General features: G+C 43.4%; 1 protein-coding gene across 1 annotated transcript in view; it reads right to left on the bottom strand.

Annotated features, from left to right (window-relative positions):
- The window catches only part of LOC103188162 (phospholipid-transporting ATPase ABCA1), a 248,220-nt gene that overhangs the window by 220,304 nt on the left and 9,677 nt on the right, over window positions 1–18,239 (bottom strand). The window contains exons 2-3 of the mRNA XM_007908032.2: window positions 8,364–8,505; window positions 5,847–5,940 (exon numbers count right to left, since the gene is read on the bottom strand). Of these exons, the coding sequence (XP_007906223.1) occupies window positions 5,847–5,940; window positions 8,364–8,429 (160 nt within the window). The 5' untranslated portion in view covers window positions 8,430–8,505. The remainder of the gene's footprint in view (window positions 1–5,846; window positions 5,941–8,363; window positions 8,506–18,239) is intronic.

The raw sequence follows: 18,239 nt of genomic DNA, 5'->3' as shown, positions 1-18,239 counted from the left end.
TGTATAAAGACTTGGTCAGAACCCATCTGGATTACTGCGTTCAATTTTGGGCACTGCACCTCAGGAAAAATATATTGGCTGTGGAGAGGGTGCAATGCAGATTCACCAGATTTATACCAGGTCTTAAAGGGTTAAATTGTGAGGACAAGTTGTGTAAACTTGGTCTCTATTCTCTTGAGGTCAGAAGGTTGAGGGGTGATCTGATTGAGGTCTTTGAAATAATAATAGGGTAGCTACAAAGAAACTATTTCTTCTGGTGGAGAATCCAGAACAAGGGGGCATAATGTTCAAAATTATAACTAATAATCCTTGCAGTTGATTATAGCGCCTTATCAGGTCGCTTCACAGAATATACTGTAAACTGTAGTGACTGTATACGTTTTGGGCAAACGCCAATTATTCAAGGCAACGTCCCACAAACAGTCGTGGATTAAGTGACCATATTATTATTATTTTGAAGGGATTATTACCACCAGAAAGCAATCCACCAACTAACAAGCAGGTTCCTACTTATTGCTAGGTAAACAGAGGCATGTGCGTGGAGTAAGGAAAATTGCCTAAGGTTTCGACCTGCCCGGGAATCAAACCCAGGTCCTCTCGCTTCCGAGTGCTCTACCACTATGCTACCAGACTATTGATTACTGGGCGGGGTGGCGGAGGAGGGAAATAGATGTGAAGATAAATGCAAAGATGAGAAAGAGGATCTTGAACTCGATTTGTTGGGGTAAGGCTGAGACAAAAAGAATCATATTGCTTCCTGTTCCTCAGTCGCCTACTAAAACGGATATGTGTGCTCGTTTGCAGCTGAGAGATAACTAGCTCACACCTCAACCACACATACACGCTTCCCCAAAGCGTCACACCTCACTTCTTGGAACTTATTTGAGGTTTGAAAATATTATTTTCAGATCTGACCTCCAACACCAAGAGAAAGCTCAGTAGTGGCGGCGGGGTGTGGGGGGAGGAGGAGAGAGTGAGAAATATTTCAGAAGCAGTCAGTGAACTAGACATTGTTTAAGCCACTCACTCGGTGAGATTTTCATAGTCAATGACTGACATATTCCAAGAACTTACTCAGCATTGAACAGTATCCAATTTAAATGCACCCCCTCACACCGTAGCGATTGAGTTTTGTGGCAACTAACCTACCCTCCGAGCACTCACATGTTTTGATCACACTTTACGATGTCCTAACATCTCAGAGTATTAATTATACTAATAATCCTTGCATTATCATGTTGTTGAGAAGTTTCAAAGCACTTCACAGAATATACTGTAAAGTGTAGTGACTGTATATTTGTGGGCGAAATCCAGCAGTCAATTGTGCACAGCAACATTCCACAAACAGTCGTGGATTGAGTGACCATATTATTATTGTTTTGAAGGTATTAATACTCCCAGAATTCGATCCACCAATCAGCTAACAAGCAGGTTCCAACTTATTGCTAGGTAACAAGAAGCGTGTGTGTAGAGTAAGGAAAGTAAGGGGCATAATCCTAAAATTAGAGCTAGGCCATTCAGAAGTGAAATCAGGAAGCAGTTTTCCACCCAACGAGTAGTGGAAATCTGGAACTCTCTCCCCCATAAGCTGTGGATGTTGGATCCATTCACATTTTCATGATTGAGGTGGATAGCTGTTTCATATGTCAGGGTATTAAGGGATACAGGACAAGGGTGGGTACTTGAACTTGAGGTACAGATTAGCCATGATCTTATAGAATGGCAGAACAGGCTCGAGGGCCTACTCTTGTTTCTATGTTTGTATAGATAATGACATTTGAAGGGCTATTTTGCTGTAGGGAATGAGGAACAAAATTACATTGTAGCCTAATGTCCTCAAAATGGGTCCATATTTCAGCAGAACTATTATATATTCAATTTTATTCCACGTCTTATTTATGGCAGACAATATAATTTGGAATTTGGAATCTAACACATTCACAGAGATCTAACAAAGAGCTGTTTGACACTAAATATCAACTTTGCAATAATGTTAGAAATTATTCAAAAAAATCCACCCAACAGTCAATTTAGTTTGATCATGTAAGTAAATGTAAATTAGAATAATTAGTATATAAGTAGCATTATATATGTATCCTGTAAACTTCACGATCAATGAACTTGTGTTTCTATTGTGTTTCTATCTCTGGACAATATCTATTTTTTAATCAATCTAACCTCTATTAATCTTAAGATTTACTCTGCATTAAGCCATGCATCATAGCAAATCTATTAAGTTAAAAATATAAAATTGTGTTTTTTGGCTGTTTGTGTAATGAAATTTGCAAGAAATTATTTCAGGGAACAAGTTTAAGTTATTGTCACAAACCCTATTTGCGTGAGATGTAAGGAGTCTTTTGGAAGAGATTGCTGCTTTTTTTGTCTGTAAATTAGCATTTATTTCCAAAATGAAGAAAATTGTCCAATTGTTCCTTCAATCCTTTTGCCAAGTATAATCTGTTTTGTCCATCTGGACTTTCTCTGTCCGAAAGAGATTATTTTGATATTTAAATATGTACAATAACTCTGCAGTTAGCCAAAATAATCCTTACATTTGGAAAAGCGTCTTTCACATTGGGAGGATGTCTCAAAGTGCTTCACAATATATACTTTAATGTGCGTTTTGTGTGTCATAGGCATGAAAAAAAAACTTGCTGTTATAAATGGAAAGAATAAGAGAAATAGTGCTTTTTAGGGATCTAAGTTTCTGTGAAATCAATTGTGGGAGTCTGAATTTTTTGTTTGATGGAGGGCTAGTGCGCGTAATTTAGCAGTGGTGTGTGTGCTCAAATGTTTAAGTGACCGAGGATTTTTAAGTGACTGCGTTACAAGCCGAGGTCTGCGATAAATCAGATCAAGTCATCTTTGCACAATAGAATGAAGTTTCATCAGATTCAGCAGCAGATACAACAACAATTTGCATTTATATAGCGCCCTTCATGTGGGGAGGCATCCCAGAGCGCTTGACAGTGGCGGAATCTGACCTTAAGCTTGGAGGACAGGGAGGGGGGAGATGACCATAAGCACGATCAAAAAAGTCCTATAGATCCAATCTATGTTTGCCTTTCTAAGCAGGTACCATGGAATCCAAGCTTAGTTTACAGTCACAATGTACCTTGAGTGACCAAATAGAACAAAACATTTAAGATGGATTCAGACTGATAACACCATGCTGAGAAATTTCCAATTACAGAAATATGCACGTTTAACTTCTCCTTCTCCTCATTATATTCCTTCTTCACCATTGGCCAACAAATGCAAGTTGTTGTTGTTGTCGTTGTAGAAACATTTAATTGTGCACTTCTATTTCTTCCTACTCCTGCAATTTGTTGTTGCATGCAAGAAATCCAAATCAAAGATGTAGATTAAACAACATGCCATTTATGACAGTGAATGACTTTGAGAATAAATGTCATCATTGTTGCTCTACATTTTATTCAAGAAGGAGTTTACAGCTTGAAGAAAGGTTGGCAGCGGAGGTGAATTTAATTCATTAAAAAATATCAAAATCATGTTGACATGGCCATTAAATCACTGGAGAAAAAGTCAGTAATAATCCAGAGATTATTAAACGTTTAAAAACGTTTATGGTAATCCACAAAATCCACTAGTTTGTGTCAGCATCTGCTGTTGAATATTTCTGGGGAAATTATGGGGGAAACTGTCATTCAATGTGGTTGTGTTGTAATTAATGTAATTGGGTCTTTGCATTAAGGTGCCACAATGCCAAGCCATTGCAGATTCTTACACTGATTTTTGATATTTTGGCCACGGGAGATTATCCAATGGAAATTAAATTCCTGACCTTCAAGTATATGTGAATCTTGATAATGTTTATTGAGAGTTGAATTTTTTTTAATGCTGTCCTGATGTGAAATTACAGAACTACCCCTGGAGGCCAGCACTTTAATTGGAATTTAAATCGTGCTCATTATTTTCATGATGTAACAGTACGCTGGGGAGGCATTTAAAATCATGTTATTCCTTCTTCATTTGCAGCGTGACATTGGGATCTATTGTACGAGTTCTGTAAACCATGTACAAAGGGAACTACAGGTACACTAAATTTGTAATTAATAATAATAATCCTTGTATTTCATGTCTTCTAGACATCTCAAAGCGCTTCACAGAATATACTGTAAAGTGAATTGACTGTATTTTTCTGGGCGAATCGTGGCAGCCAACTATAGCAGTGTCCCACAAACAGTCGTGACCAAATTGAGTGATCAAGTTATTATTTTTTGTTGTTGAGGGATTATTATCCCCGGAAATGCGATCTGCCAATCGACTAACAACTGTGTTCCTACTTAGTGCTAAGTAAACAGAGGAGTGTGGAATAAGGAAACTTGCACAATATTTCGTCCTGCCAGGAATAGAACCCAGGTCTCTCGCTTGTGAGTTAAGTGTTCTAACCACTGTGCTACAGGAAAGTTAACAAATGAAAAGGAAAAGCTACAGCAATCTCAACAACATTTTGCACTTCTAAAGTACCTTTCACAAAGAATCATTGTCCTCCAATCCCTTAACAGATATAATGGAGATCAGCAAGCAGGAAAAGGGGGAATTAAGAATGTTAACTGAAGGCATGGTTTGCAAGGTGTGAGATTTGAAAGAATTTCAGAGAAGTCAACTGAAGGCCAGTTACTTTTATTTACCAAAGCATATAGTGCACAATATGTAGAGTTGCTGACCATAATTTATTAATGTTCAGCTTGACTTAATTACAGCTTTGCAATTCAATTCCCAATACAAAAAGACAACAATAATCTAGCGTTTTAAATATCATTCTCAACACCAGCAAATTGGCATCATCTTCTACTTGGTCAAAAGGCTGTGGGTTCTAGCAATGTGCTCAAAAGGCTGATACTCCAGTATAGCACAGATTCATCAGAATGATTTCAGGCCTTAAAGAGTTAAGTTGTGAGGACAGATTGCGTAAACTTGGTTTCGATTCCCTTGAGTTTAGAAGGTTGAGGGGTGATCTGATTGAGGTTTTTAAAATAAGAAAAGGGATTCAATAGAGTAGATACAGAAAAACTATTTTCACTGGTAGGGGAATCCAGAACAAGGGGGTGTAATCTTAAAATTAGAGCTAAACCATTTAGGAGTGAAATTAGGAGGCAGTTTTTAACTCAAAGGGTTGTGGAAATCTGGAATTCTCGCCTCCAAAAGGCTGTGGATGTTGGATCCATTCACATCTTCAAGACTGAGGTGGATAGATACTTGTTAGGTCAGGGTATAAAGGGATACAGGGCAAGGGTGCGTAATGGGACTTGAAATACAGATCAACCATGATCTTATAGAATGGTGGAACAGGCTCAAGGGGTTGAATGGCCTACTCCTGTTTCTATGTTCTATGTTTCTGCAGCACTGGAAGAATGCTGGAGGTGTCACCTTTTGGACAAGTTGTGAAATAATAACACATAATAATAATTCTCATATTTAATAAATCCTTCATATAGGATTTACACTGTGAAGTGTTAGACTAAGTATTGATCAGTGAAATCGGCAGCCAATTTGCACACAGAAATATCCTACGTACATCAATGAATGAAGTAAATGATCAATTATATCTGATGTATTGTTGTCCAGGATACCAGGAGAAACTCGCTTAACTTTTTGAATTGTGTCATGTGATCTCTAAAAATACAGCACAGCATTGCACTGAAGTGTCAGACAAGACTGAGCTCAAAATCCAAAAGTAGAACTTAAATGCATTACCTTCTGATCAAGGGGCAAGAGTGCTTCCAACTGAGATAAGCTTATACTTGTATATTTCTCCAATTTAACATGTAGGCCTTTCAGTGATGTCTACCTTTTACAGTTTTGTTTTGGGATATACTCACATTGTCCTTTATTTATTGGTAGACTAGTTGACCGAACCCAAACCAGAATGAAGAAAAGGAACAGTGGCCAAAGAAATTCAATTATCAGGCGAATCTTGAAACAAAAATAATAAAATGTATTATAAAATTATAAAATAAAATGACAGATAACTAATATAATTTCTATTCTATTTAGTGGATTATGCTGACATCTTGATAAGGAAAAGAAGCTGGCACCGTAGGATTCATCAACATTACATAATCAACTATGTGAAACATTTTCTTTTTAATTAGAACAACAACAAATTGCATTTGTATAGCACCTTTCACATCGGGATGACATCCCAAGGCGCTGGATCACATTCACCTCTCACAAATTTGCAATATTTTAATCATAAAATGTCATTACTTTACAATTTTCTTCCCTCCTCTGCTGAAGGCATCTGTTTTATTTTCTTGGACTAAAAATCCAATTTCTCACCCAAGTAGAGGCAGGTGGTCAAGAGATCACAGGTTCAGGGTTGCGAAGGGCATAGTTAGGATAGATTTCAGGAAGTATAGCTTGCATGAATTGTAAATGAATAGCTGGACCAGTTTATCTAAAAGGTTAATGATGCCAAGATACTGCATTAATTTACGGAACAACTTGATGATGGGAATATAATGGTGATGGGAATATAAGGGTGATGTTTATTGATATTTTGGAAAGCGGAGATCAGCTGAATTTCTCTTACAGTGACCCATCAACAAAATGAGGATCTTCCTGATCTTTATGGCATAGATATTCAATGGGCTTTTAGGAATAAAAGTGTTTCACGTGATTTAGCATATGCCTTATATGCATAATTGTCAGATTCAAATCTGTCTGAGTGACATCTATGGAAATAAATTTAAAGGCAGCTGAATTTTGGCTAATTTTGATAGTGGCATTGCGTTTTTAGCCCCATACTCAACTATTAGCTATCAGTTCTCAAGTATTAGCTATCTCCCTTTTAACATCGCCATGGATTTCACTTTTTCACTACTGCCATTTTGGATTGGCGCATTCTCCACTCACACAAGCCTCTGTGAAGTCACATCTCCTGATCTGCTTAGGTGTAATTAGATTCCTCTATCAGAGGAAGAATCATCTACTACCAAGCTTTTTCTTTTACTTTTTTATACAAGCAGCTCAAGGAGATCATCTCTTAACCTCAGCTCTTAGAAATATAACCTATAAAGCTCTCATCATAGCTAAGCACCTAAATCCTAGGTATTGACCAAGCGAATCATTGCTAAGCACTCCCCAAGGCTAGGATGTGCTGTCTAAGATTGAGTGGCTAAAGTAAATAATTCTCCATAGGAATACTTACAAACATTCTCTATAATTGCAGTAGTGCTCACTCACTTTCATTTTTTTTGCACATAAAAGAAATTCATGCAAAGTTAAAAAGAGGTAAAGGAAGCTTTTACGTTGTTGCTATGAATTTTCAGAAAATTATAGCTGCTTTGAAAATGCACATCATACTTAGGTGTTACTTAGGGCTCTGTCTTTGGTCCCTTCCTCTTCAATATCTATATGCTCCCTCTTGGTGACATCATCCCCAGACATGGGGTCCACATGTATGCGGATGACACCCAACTCTACCTCTCTGCCTCCACCCTTGATTCCAGGACCACTACTGTCTGTCAGACACCAAGTCCTGGATGAGAGCTAACTTTCTTCAGTTGAACGTCAACAAGAGTAAAGCCCTCCTGATTGGCTCCCGTCAGCGCCTCCTCACCTCAGGCGCTGACAGCATCACCATCCATGGTTGCACACTCCACCTTGCTAAGCCAGTCTGGAACCTTGGGGTCTTCTTTTGACCCTCAACTATCTTTTCTACCCCACATCTGCGCCATGACCCGCTCTGCTTTCCCCATCTCCGCCACTGTCTCACACCACAGGCCGCCGAAACCCTCATATATACTTTCATTACATTGAGACTTGATTCTGCAAACTCACTGCTTGTCAGCCTACCCAACTCCTCCCTCCATAGGCTGCAGATTATCCAGAACTCTGCAACCCACGTCCTCTTCCGCACCAGGCTCCGAACCCTATCACCTCCATCCTCGCCCAACTCCACTGGCTTCCCATCACACAGAAGATACAGTTCAAGATCCTGGTCCTCACCTTCAAAGCCCTCCATGGTCTTGCTCCCCCATACCTCTGTGACTTCCTAAACCCCTACCATCTTTTTCGCTCCCTCTGCTCAGCGGGCTCCAGCCTGCTTTACGTCCCCCGCTTCGATCGCCCCACCATTGGTGGGCGGGCCTTCTGCCACTCTGACCCCACCCTCTGGAACTCCATCCCGCAATCCCTCCACCTCACCGCCTCCCTTGCCACCTTCAAGACCTATCTCAAGACCATCCTCTTCGACCATGCTTTCGATCTCACTGTTTCCCCACCTGCCCTCCACCCTGACCACCGGATTGGGTCCATAACTCTGTCTGTCCAGCCCTTTGGGACGTCCGCCTGACATAAGATGCGCTATACAAATGTAATTTGGTTGTTGTTACCTTCTGTCTCTTTCGAAGGATGACATTTTTCCACAGTAGAAGTCGAAGCTGTACCAGAAGACCCATAATTGTCCACCAGAGGTTCGCTTCAAAAATCCAATCCTGGGGAAGGATTGTTATGAAAGGGAGTCTTTAATAAATCCTGGAGAAGGAATAGAACATGAATTCACTATACAGTTTTGACTAGCTTCTTATGTGAGATTAAAAAAGAAAGATGTTGACGAAAGACAATTTCAAAGGCCATAACATAGGAGAGCAAAATTAGATTAGAATGAAATCCCTCTAATTTTTAAGAATTAAATCTCCATGTACAACAAAATAATGACAACATTACATTTGTGTAGCCTTTCGGGTCAGGAGGACGTCCCAAGGCACTGATGATATATAAATAGTATATCCACAGGGGAAAATATCTCAAGATACTGCTAAACGATAATATTTACATCCTGAACAACAGAATGATCATTTCCTAATTCACTGAGGTTATATATGGATCTGGGCTGTTCAAAGCAGAAAGCACTGAAGTGACAAGAGACAAATGTATTGATAATAAAACAGTGTAATAATTCCAAGATAAAATAAATAGAAGGGATAAGATAGGAGGTAAGTGGAGATTGAACGTCACTCAAAGAATGAGAAAATCCAAACCAAAATAAATTTATTTAGGGTCTACAAACTTCGTGCCAATTAGTTCCCATGTCAAAATATGGTACATACATTAGGCAAGAAAAGAGATCAAAGAAATGTTAGATACTAACTGAATTGTGGATTATTTTATAAAACAAGTAGTGAAGTTGAAACAGTGTTGAAGAATTCATAGAATAAGAAAAAGAGAGAACCGAGAAAATCAGCAACAACTGTGAAGACATTGGACTTGACTTTTAATTTAAGACGTTTATTGATTCTCGTTTATTTGAATGAAATTTAAGTCAAAAGTTCATTGTCTGAAGAATTTTATTGCAATTTTGCAAAAATCCAAACTGGAAATGTCTTATTGATTAGTGTAAAGAGTACTCAAGTCTCTGTGGTGCACGGCAGTGCCTGAAATGCAGATTAATTTTGATTGTGTAGCTTTAAGAGTCGTTGCTGCTCAAACGGCCATCACACATTTAGCTGTCAGTCAGCACAGAAATTATGGTAAAATACACTGCTCTGTTGAGTGTACAATGCCAACAGCACTGCTGTTGATACCCAACTTCAGGCTACTTACCGAGATCTGAGTAAGCGTTGAATAAAGCATTGTGAAATGATGTAAGAGAACCCCTGGAGCGACACTGATTAAGTACACCTTAATGGTGAAAGGAAACAGACTGATGCACAGGGAAATAGGGAGAAAAATAATCTCACTGTTTTGATTGAAGTTAGTTGAGCGAAATCCATCCGGGAAGGTCACCGGGGTCTTCTGCAGTGATTTCTAACACTTGATAAGGATTCAGGTCAGAAAGGACGATTCCCTTCCGATGACTAAAACCTCAGGAACTCCCCGCCCTCACACAACCCCCTGACAGAGCAGCGAGTCAGGGAGCAGAGGTCGGAATCATTTACCATTTATAATTTGTACTAACAATTGCCACATTTTAGATCCCATTCCAAAAACAAATCAAAATAATAATTGAGTGCACGCGTGCAGGTGATGTGCCCAGAAAGCACTCCGATGCGGACCTGTATGTGTGGGTGTGTGTGTGTGTGTGTGGAGGTGAGTGGGTGTATGTGTGGAGGTGGGTGGGTGTATGTGTGGAGGTGGGTAGATGGGCGTGTGTCTGTGTGTGTGGAGGTAGGTAGGTGTGTGTGTGTGGAGGTAGGTAGGTGGGTGGGTGGGTGAGCGTGTGTGTGTGTGGATGTAGGTGGGTGGGTGTGTGTGTGGAGGTGAGTGGGTGTATGTGTGGAGGTGAGTGGGTGTATGTGTGGAGGTGGGTGGGTGTGTGTGTGTGGAGGTAGGTGGGTGTGTGTGTGTGGAGGTAGGTGGGTAGGTGTGTGTGTGGAGGTAGGTGTGTGTGTGTGTGTGTGGAGGTAGGTGTGTGTGTGGAGGTAGGTGTGTGTGTGGAGGTAGGTGGGTATGTGTGTGTGTGTGGAGGTAGGTGGGTGGGTGTGTGTGTGGAGGTAGGTGGGTGGGTGTGTGTGTGGAGGTAGGTAGGTAGGTAGGTGGGTGTGTCCGTGTGTGGAGGTACGTAGGTGGGTGGGTTGGTGAGCGTGTGTGTGTGTGTGGATGTAGGTGTGTGTGTGTGGAGGTAGGTGTGTGTGTGTGGAGGTAGGTGTGTGTGTGTGGAGGTAGGTGTGTGTGTGTGGAGGTAGGTAGGTGTGTGTGTGTGTGTGGAGGTAGGTGGGTGTGTGTGTGTGTGGAGGTAGGTGGGTGGGTGGGTGGGTGAGCGTGTCTGTGTGGATGTAGGTGGGTGTGTGTGTGGAGGTGAGTGGGTGGGTGTGTGTGTGGAGGTGGGTGGGTGTGGAGGTGGGTAGATGGGCGTGTGTCTGTGTGTGTGTGTGGAGGTAGGTGGGTGTGGGTGTGTGGAGGTAGATGGGTGGGTGTGTGTGGAGGAAGGTCTGTGTGTGTGGAGGTAGGTGTGTGTGTGTGTGGAGGTAGGTGTGTGTGTGTGGAGGTAGGTGTGTGTGTGGAGGTAGGTGGTTGGGTGTGTGTGGAGGTAGGTGGATGGGTGTGTGTGGAGGTAGGTGTGTGTGTGGAGGTAGGTGGGTGGGTATATGTGTATGGAGGTAGGTGGGTGGGCGTGTGTGAAGTTAGGTGGCCGGGCGTGTGTGTGTCGAGCTCGGTGGGTGGGCATGTGTGTGTGGAGGTAGGTGGGTGGGCGTGTGTGTGTGTGGAGGTAGGTGTGTGAGTGAATGTGTGTGTGTGATTGGAGGTGCGTGGGTGAGTGTGCGTTTGGAGGTGCGTGGGTGAGTGGGTGTGTTGAGGTAGATGGTTGGGTGTGTGTGTGGAGGTAGGTGTGTGTGTGTGGGTGGAGGTGGTTGGGTGGGTATATGTGTATGGAGGTAGGTGGGTGGGTGTGTGTGGAGGTGAGTGTGTGTGTATGGAGGTAGGTGGGTGTGTGTGTGTGGAGGTAGATGTGTGTGTGGAGGTAGGTGGGTATGTGTGTGTGTGTGGAGGTAGGTGGGTGGGTGTGTGTGTGGAGGTAGGTGGGTGGGTGTGTGTGGAGGTAGGTAGGTAGGTGGGTGTGTGTGTGTGTGGAGGTACGTAGGTGGGTGGGTTGGTGAGCGTGTGTGTGTGTGTGTGTGGATGTAGGTGTGTGGGTGTGTGTGTGTGGAGGTGAGTGGGTGTATGTGTGGAGGTGAGTGGGTGTGTGTGTGTGTGGAGGTGGGTGGGTGTGGGTGTGTGGAGGTAGGTCTGTGTGTGTGGAGGTAGGTCTGTGTGTGTGGAGGTAGGTGTGTGTGTGTGGAGGTAGGTGTGTGTGTGTGGAGGTAGGTAGGTATGTGTGTGTGTGTGGAGGTAGGTGGGTGGGTGTGTGTGTGTGTGGAGGTAGGTGTGTGTGTGTGGAGGTAGGTAGGTATGTGTGTGTGTGTGTGGAGGTAGGTGGGTGTGTGTGTGTGTGGAGGTAGGTGGGTGGGTGGGTTGGTGAGCTTGTGTGTGTGTGGATGTAGGTGTGTGGGTGTGTGTGGAGGTGAGTGGGTGGGTGTGTGTGTGGAGGTGGGTGGGTGTGGAGGTGGGTAGATGGGCGTGTGTCTGTGTGTGTGTGTGGAGGTAGGTGGGTGTGGGTGTGTGGAGGTAGATGGGTGGGTGTGTGTGGAGGAAGGTCTGTGTGTGGAGGTAGGTGTGTGTGTGTGTGGAGGTAGGTGTGTGTGTGTGGAGGTAGGCGTGTGTGTGGAGGTAGGTGGGTGGGTGTGTGTGGAGGTAGGCGTGTGTGTGGAGGTAGGTGGGTGGGTGTGTGTGGAGGTAGGTGGGTGTGTGGAGGTAGGTGGGTGTGTATATATGTATGGAGGTAGGTGGGTGGGCGTGTGTGAAGTTAGGTGGCCGGGCGTGTGTGTGTCGAGCTCGGTGGGTGGGCATGTGTGTGTGGAGGTAGGTGGGTGGGCGTGTGTGTGTGTGGAGGTAGGTGTGTGAGTGAATGTGTGTGTGTGATTGGAGGTGCGTGGGTGAGTGGGTGTGTTGAGGTAGATGGTTTGGGTGTGTGGGTGTGTGTGTGTGGGTGGTTGGGTGGGTATATGTGTATGGAGGTGGGTGGGTGGGTGTGTGGAGGTGGGTGAGTGGGTGTGTTGAGGTAGATGGGTGGGTGTGTGTGGAGGAAGGTCTGTGTGTGTGGAGGTAGGTGTGTGTGTGTGTGGAGGTAGGCGTGTGTGTGGAGGTAGGTGGGTGGGTGTGTGTGGAGGTAGGTGGGTGTGTGGAGGTAGGTGGGTGGGTATATGTGTATGGAGGTAGGTGGGTGGGCGTGTGTGAAGTTAGGTGGCCGGGCGTGTGTGTGTCGAGCTCGGTGGGTGGGCATGTGTTTGTGGAGGTAGGTGGGTGGGCGTGTGTGTGTGTGTGGAGGTAGGTGTGTGAGTGAATGTGTGTGTGTGATTGGAGGTGCGTGGGTGAGTGGGTGTGTTGAGGTAGATGGTTTGGGTGTGTGGGTGTGTGTGTGTGGGTGGTTGGGTGGGTATATGTGTATGGAGGTGGGTGGGTGGGTGTGTGGAGGTGGGTGAGTGGGTGTGTTGAGGTAGATGGTTGGGTGGGTGTGTGTGTGTGGAGGTAGGTGGGTGGGTCTGTGTGTGTGGAGTTTGCAGTTGGGTGGGTGAGTGGAGTTTGGTGGGTGGGTGTGGAGGTAGGTGGGTGTGGAGTAGGTGAGTGAGTGTGTGTGTAGGTGTGTACGTGTGGAGGTAGGTCGGTGGGTGTGTGTGTGTGGAGGTAGGTAGGTGGGCGTGTGTGTGGAGGTAGGTGGGTGGGTGTGTGTGGAAGTAGGTGGGTGTGTGTGTGTGTGTGTGGAGGTAGGTGGGTGTGTGTGTGTGGAGGTAGCTGGATGGCCGTGTGTGTGTGTGGAGGTAAGTGGGTGGATAGGTGTGTGTGTGTGGAGGTAGGTGGGTGGCTGTGTGGAGGTAGATGAGTGAGTGTGTGTGTGAAGGTAGGTTGGTGTGTGTGTTTGGAGGACTGTGGAGTCCTGTAGCTCATTGGTTAGAGCACTCGCTTTGCAAGTGAGAGACCTGAGTTCAATTCCAGGCAGGGTGAAACCTTGGGCAAGTTTCCTTACTCCACACGCCTAATAATAATCCCTCCAAAACCAAAAACAATAATAAATTGGTCATTTTCAATCTACGACTGTTTGTGGGACATTGCTGTGCGCAATTGGCTGCCGCGTTCGCCCACAAATATACAGTCAATTCACTTTACAGTGTGTTCTGTGAAGCGCTTTGGGACGTCCTCCCGACGTGAAAAGCGCTATATCAAATGCAAGGATTATTATTATTATAGGTGTGTTTGTGTGTGTGCGTGTAGGTAGGTGGGTGTGTGTGTGTGGAGGTAGGTGGATGGGCGTGCGTGTGTGAAGTTAGGTGGGCGGGCGTGTTTGTGGAGGTAGTTGGGTGGGCGGCCATGTGTGTGTGTAGTTAAGTGGGTGGGTACGTGGAGGTAGGTGAGTGAGTATGTGTGTGTGGAGGTAGGTGAGTGAGTGTGTGTGAAGATAGGTGGGTGCGTGTGTGTGTGGAGGTAGGTGTGTGTGTGTGTGTGTGTGTGTGTGTGGCGGTAGGTGTTTGTGGAGGTACAAAATGTCCCACAAACAGCCATGAAGTGAATTAACAATTTTCTCTGGGGAGTGTTGGCTCGGACACTCGGATTAAGAAATTCCCTTCACTTTTCAAACAGTGCCACGCGATCTTTGCCATCCACCTGACAGGCAGACGGAACATTGGTTTAAAGTCTCATCCGAAGGTCGACACCTCCAACAATGCAGCACATCCCCAGCACTGCACTGGAGTGTCAGCCTGGACTATATGGGTTCCGAGTCCTGATGTGGAGCTTGAACCCATAACCTTCTTATTCCAAGGCAAGAGTGCTTCTAACTGAGCCAATGAATTTTAAGCGATAGGGCAGAAGCACGACTAATACCAGGATTAAAAGGAGAATAGTAATGCCACAAAATTGGCTTGGAAAGTGGTTAAGTCCAGTTTTTCAATACGTTGATGCAATTCTTGTCTTCTTTTCATGGACATTTTAAAATCCAAATCCAATGGTTAAAGCTGGTGGTAGAAAATTGAGTAACTGAGAAGCAGGCGCAATTATTGTTGGCGCTCACTATTACTTGCAAAGTATAAAAGGAACAGTTTAAGAGGCCAAGAAAAAAAACAATACATATAAGTTCATGAAACCATCTGTGCTGAAAATGTTAATGGGGAAGTTTCTGCTGTTCTTTTATGATTTAAAATACAAAACAAAAGCACTTTACAATTATTTACTATTGTTCAGACCCATACCAGTAACATATGCCTCAGGGACAACAGAAACAATGAGTGTTTGAAATTGAAAGCAGAAGCCATTATTACAATATCAAAGTTACTTGCAAGTATCTTGTAGACTGCAGTGATCACCACCAAGATCAAAAGCTGCAGTTTATTATCTATCAACACCAACTAGCAGGCACTAGTTGAAATATATTTCTAGCGTTGTTGTCACTCTGAAACATTGAGTTTGGATTGTGGAATGTGAAACTCAAAAATAATGAGATTAATCTTTACAATTGATATAGCACCCATCACATCAGGAAATCATTTCAAAGCACTTCACAGGATGCACTGTGAAGAGCAATGACTGTATTTTGTAGGTGAAAGCGGGGGGGTGGGGTAATTTGAGTTTAAAAATGTCCCACAAACAGCCATGAAGTGAATGAACAATTTTATCTGGAGAAATGTTGGCCAGGACACTGGGAGTGAGAAACTTTTCAAATAGTGCCATAAGATCTTTGCCACCCATCTGCTCAGGCAGACAGAACATCGGTTTAAAGTCTCACTGCCGTAAGCCATGGTTGAAGCCAAAAAGCATCAATGTACTTGAGAGAAAATGTGATGCAAAAATTAGATAAAAGGGAATAGAGGGGAGAAAGGAGAGAGGAATAGGAGACGTGCGGGATCATGTGGAGTATAAACTGGCACAAACTAGTTGAACCATATCATCCGTTTCCATGCCATATCACGTTACGTTAGCTGTAGGAAGCATACAGACAAAATGGTTGCAGACAGACAAAAGTCCAATTACATCCATCTTGAGACTTAAATGCTACTTAGATGTGTGTTCAATATGTTTAAACTGTATAATTGCCAAACTAGGGCCACAAGTTAAGTCACATTCCACTTTTCAAACACTTCAGGACATCAGGTGCAATGAACAGAGGAAGTGAATGGGCTCAGCATCAAAATTGTGAAACAAGATCAAAGTAATAATAATAATCCTTGCATTTGATATAGCGCTTTTCATGTCGGGAGGACGTCCCAAAGCACAGAACACACTGTAAAGTGAATTGACTATATTTGTGGGTGAAAATATTTATTATCCTTAACATACTTGAATTGCCCAAGACTTGAAAGCAAAAGTCGTTAATCACAGCCAACAGATGGCCTAGTGTTTTCCATCAAGGGAACTCAGATATTAACAAAAATATATACAGTAAAAGATACCATTGGCTTGTGAACTATCTCTCCAGACCACATTTGTATCCTTTATGCTGAATCTACCGTAGATTTAAGTAGAACAGGCATCTACAGAAACCTCAGTGATAGGCAAAAACAAGATGTCAGCTTCATCTGCTTTGTCCATTACAAAGATTGTAATACAAAGTATTTTATAGTGAATCCTGTGAAGTGCTTTGAGATGTCTTGCTGATATAAGGGGCTGTAATAATAATCCTTGTAATTGATATAGCGCTTTTCACATCTTCTAGACGTCTCAAAGCGCTTCACAGAAAAGACTAAAGTGAACTGACAATATATTAGTGGGCGAAATGCGGCAGCCAATTGCGCACAGCAGTGTCCCACAAACAGTCGTGGATTGAAATGATCAATTTATTCTTTTTTTGTGTGGGGATTATTATCAGGCATGTGGAGTACGGAAACTTGCCCAAGTTTCACCCTGCCGGGAATCGAATCCAGTTCTCTCACTATTAAAAACTTCTATTGAACAAGATGCCCAGGTTCCTGACTGTCATGGTGAGGTGGACTGTGCATCTGGGGATGCTGATACTGCCAGTGCCTGAGGTGCGGAGTCGCTGGTGCGAGCCAATCAAGAGAGCCTCGGTCTTCCTAACATTCAGTTGTAGAAAGTTAGCTCTCATCCAGGACTTGATGTCTGACAGACATTCTATTCAGACCGTCAGTGGTCCTGGAGTCGAGGGTGGAGGTAGAAAGATAGACTTGAGTGTCATCCACGAACATGTGGAAGTTGACCCCATATCTGCAGATGATGTCACCAAGGGAGAGCATGTAGAGGAGGGGGCCAAGGACAGAGCCCTGAGGCTCTGCTCACACAAGACTGTGGGGGGCTGGAAGAGAAGTAATTAATGTATTACTTACACTTTACGGCATTAAAACATTTGAGTTTACAATAATAGATGGCTATGGAGCTGAGTCTGCAACTAGCAGTAGATTCTATGAGAATCTCACTGCGCTAACTTCTGTACGTTTACCAGAAATCAGAGAATCACTAATTATGAGAATTTTGTATATTATGGTAAAAATACTAAATGGAAATGAATCAGCTAGATTGAAATAATTGTAACAATTCTGTTAGCAGAATTGAAATTGAATTAAAATAATGCATTAAAGTCACATTTAATCATTTGCTGTTCATTAAACTGCATTATTAGAAGTAAATTTCAAAATCTGTTTTTAAATACATTTACAGGTACAGAGTCGGTACAATATACAACAAGGGCTATAGATTTCTAGACATGAAATTACTCCCTCCCTCCTACCTCTCTGACCTACTATCCCCCTACCTACCTGCCCGTACCCTCCGTTCCTCTGGCTCCGGTCTGCTCCACATCCCCCGCCCCAACCGCCCTACCATCGGTGGCCGGGCCTTCAGCCTCTCAGCCCCCAGGCTCTGGAACTCTATCCCCCAGTGCCTTCGCCGCCTCCTCCCTTTCCTCCTTCAAGGCCGGTCTCAAGACCTTTCTCTTTGATCGTGCCTTCAGCTCCTCTCTCAACTCTCTACCCCCTCCTCGCTCCCTCCCTTCCCTCACCCTGACCATTTCCCCCCTGCTCGGGTCCTGACCCAACTGTACAGCGCCTTGGGACGTCCTCCCGACGTGAAAGGCGCTCTATAAATGGAACCTTGTTGTTGTTAAAAGGTTTAGAAATGCAACAATAATAACTTGTGTTTATATAGCCTCTTTACAGGCTTTTCATAGCATAAAACAGCGGCGTGGTTTGAGCCAAGCTGGAAAGAGAGGGGAGGTGACCGAAGGCACGGTTCAAGAGAAAAGTCGACAGGGGTGATTTGAAGACAGGCAAGGAGGGGGCAAGACAGATGCATTGAGGCAGGGAGTTCCAGAGTTTCAGGCATAGTGGCTGAAAGCAGTCACCAGTAGGGATGAGGGACGCATAGAAGACCCGAGCCAGCTGAATGTAGGCAGCAGGGAGTGGAGTGGGATGTGAGTGATTCATTTGTACAATAACAGATGGCATTTATATAGTTCGTTTGTGTGGGATAGGGTTCTGGAGCAATCGTAATCACATTGTAATTGTAGTCATGTACATGTACAGAGAATCATCCCCAATGATTTTTTAATGACGTGTTTATTGAATATAACCAGAATATACTGTACCTTCGACAACTAAAACAGTGAAACTGATAAACAAGGAAAGAAAAATATCTTTTTTTTCAATTTACTATAATAGCCATCCTTGCATTTGATATAGCACCTTATCACATCTTCAAGATGTCTCAAAGAGCTACACAGAATATACTGT

This window comes from Callorhinchus milii, unplaced genomic scaffold (genome assembly GCF_018977255.1).
Source record: "Callorhinchus milii isolate IMCB2004 unplaced genomic scaffold, IMCB_Cmil_1.0 Scaffold1, whole genome shotgun sequence".
Classification (NCBI taxonomy): domain Eukaryota; kingdom Metazoa; phylum Chordata; class Chondrichthyes; order Chimaeriformes; family Callorhinchidae; genus Callorhinchus; species Callorhinchus milii.
Note: the sequence above shows the minus strand (reverse complement) of the source record. Positions and strands in the feature narration are given on the sequence as shown.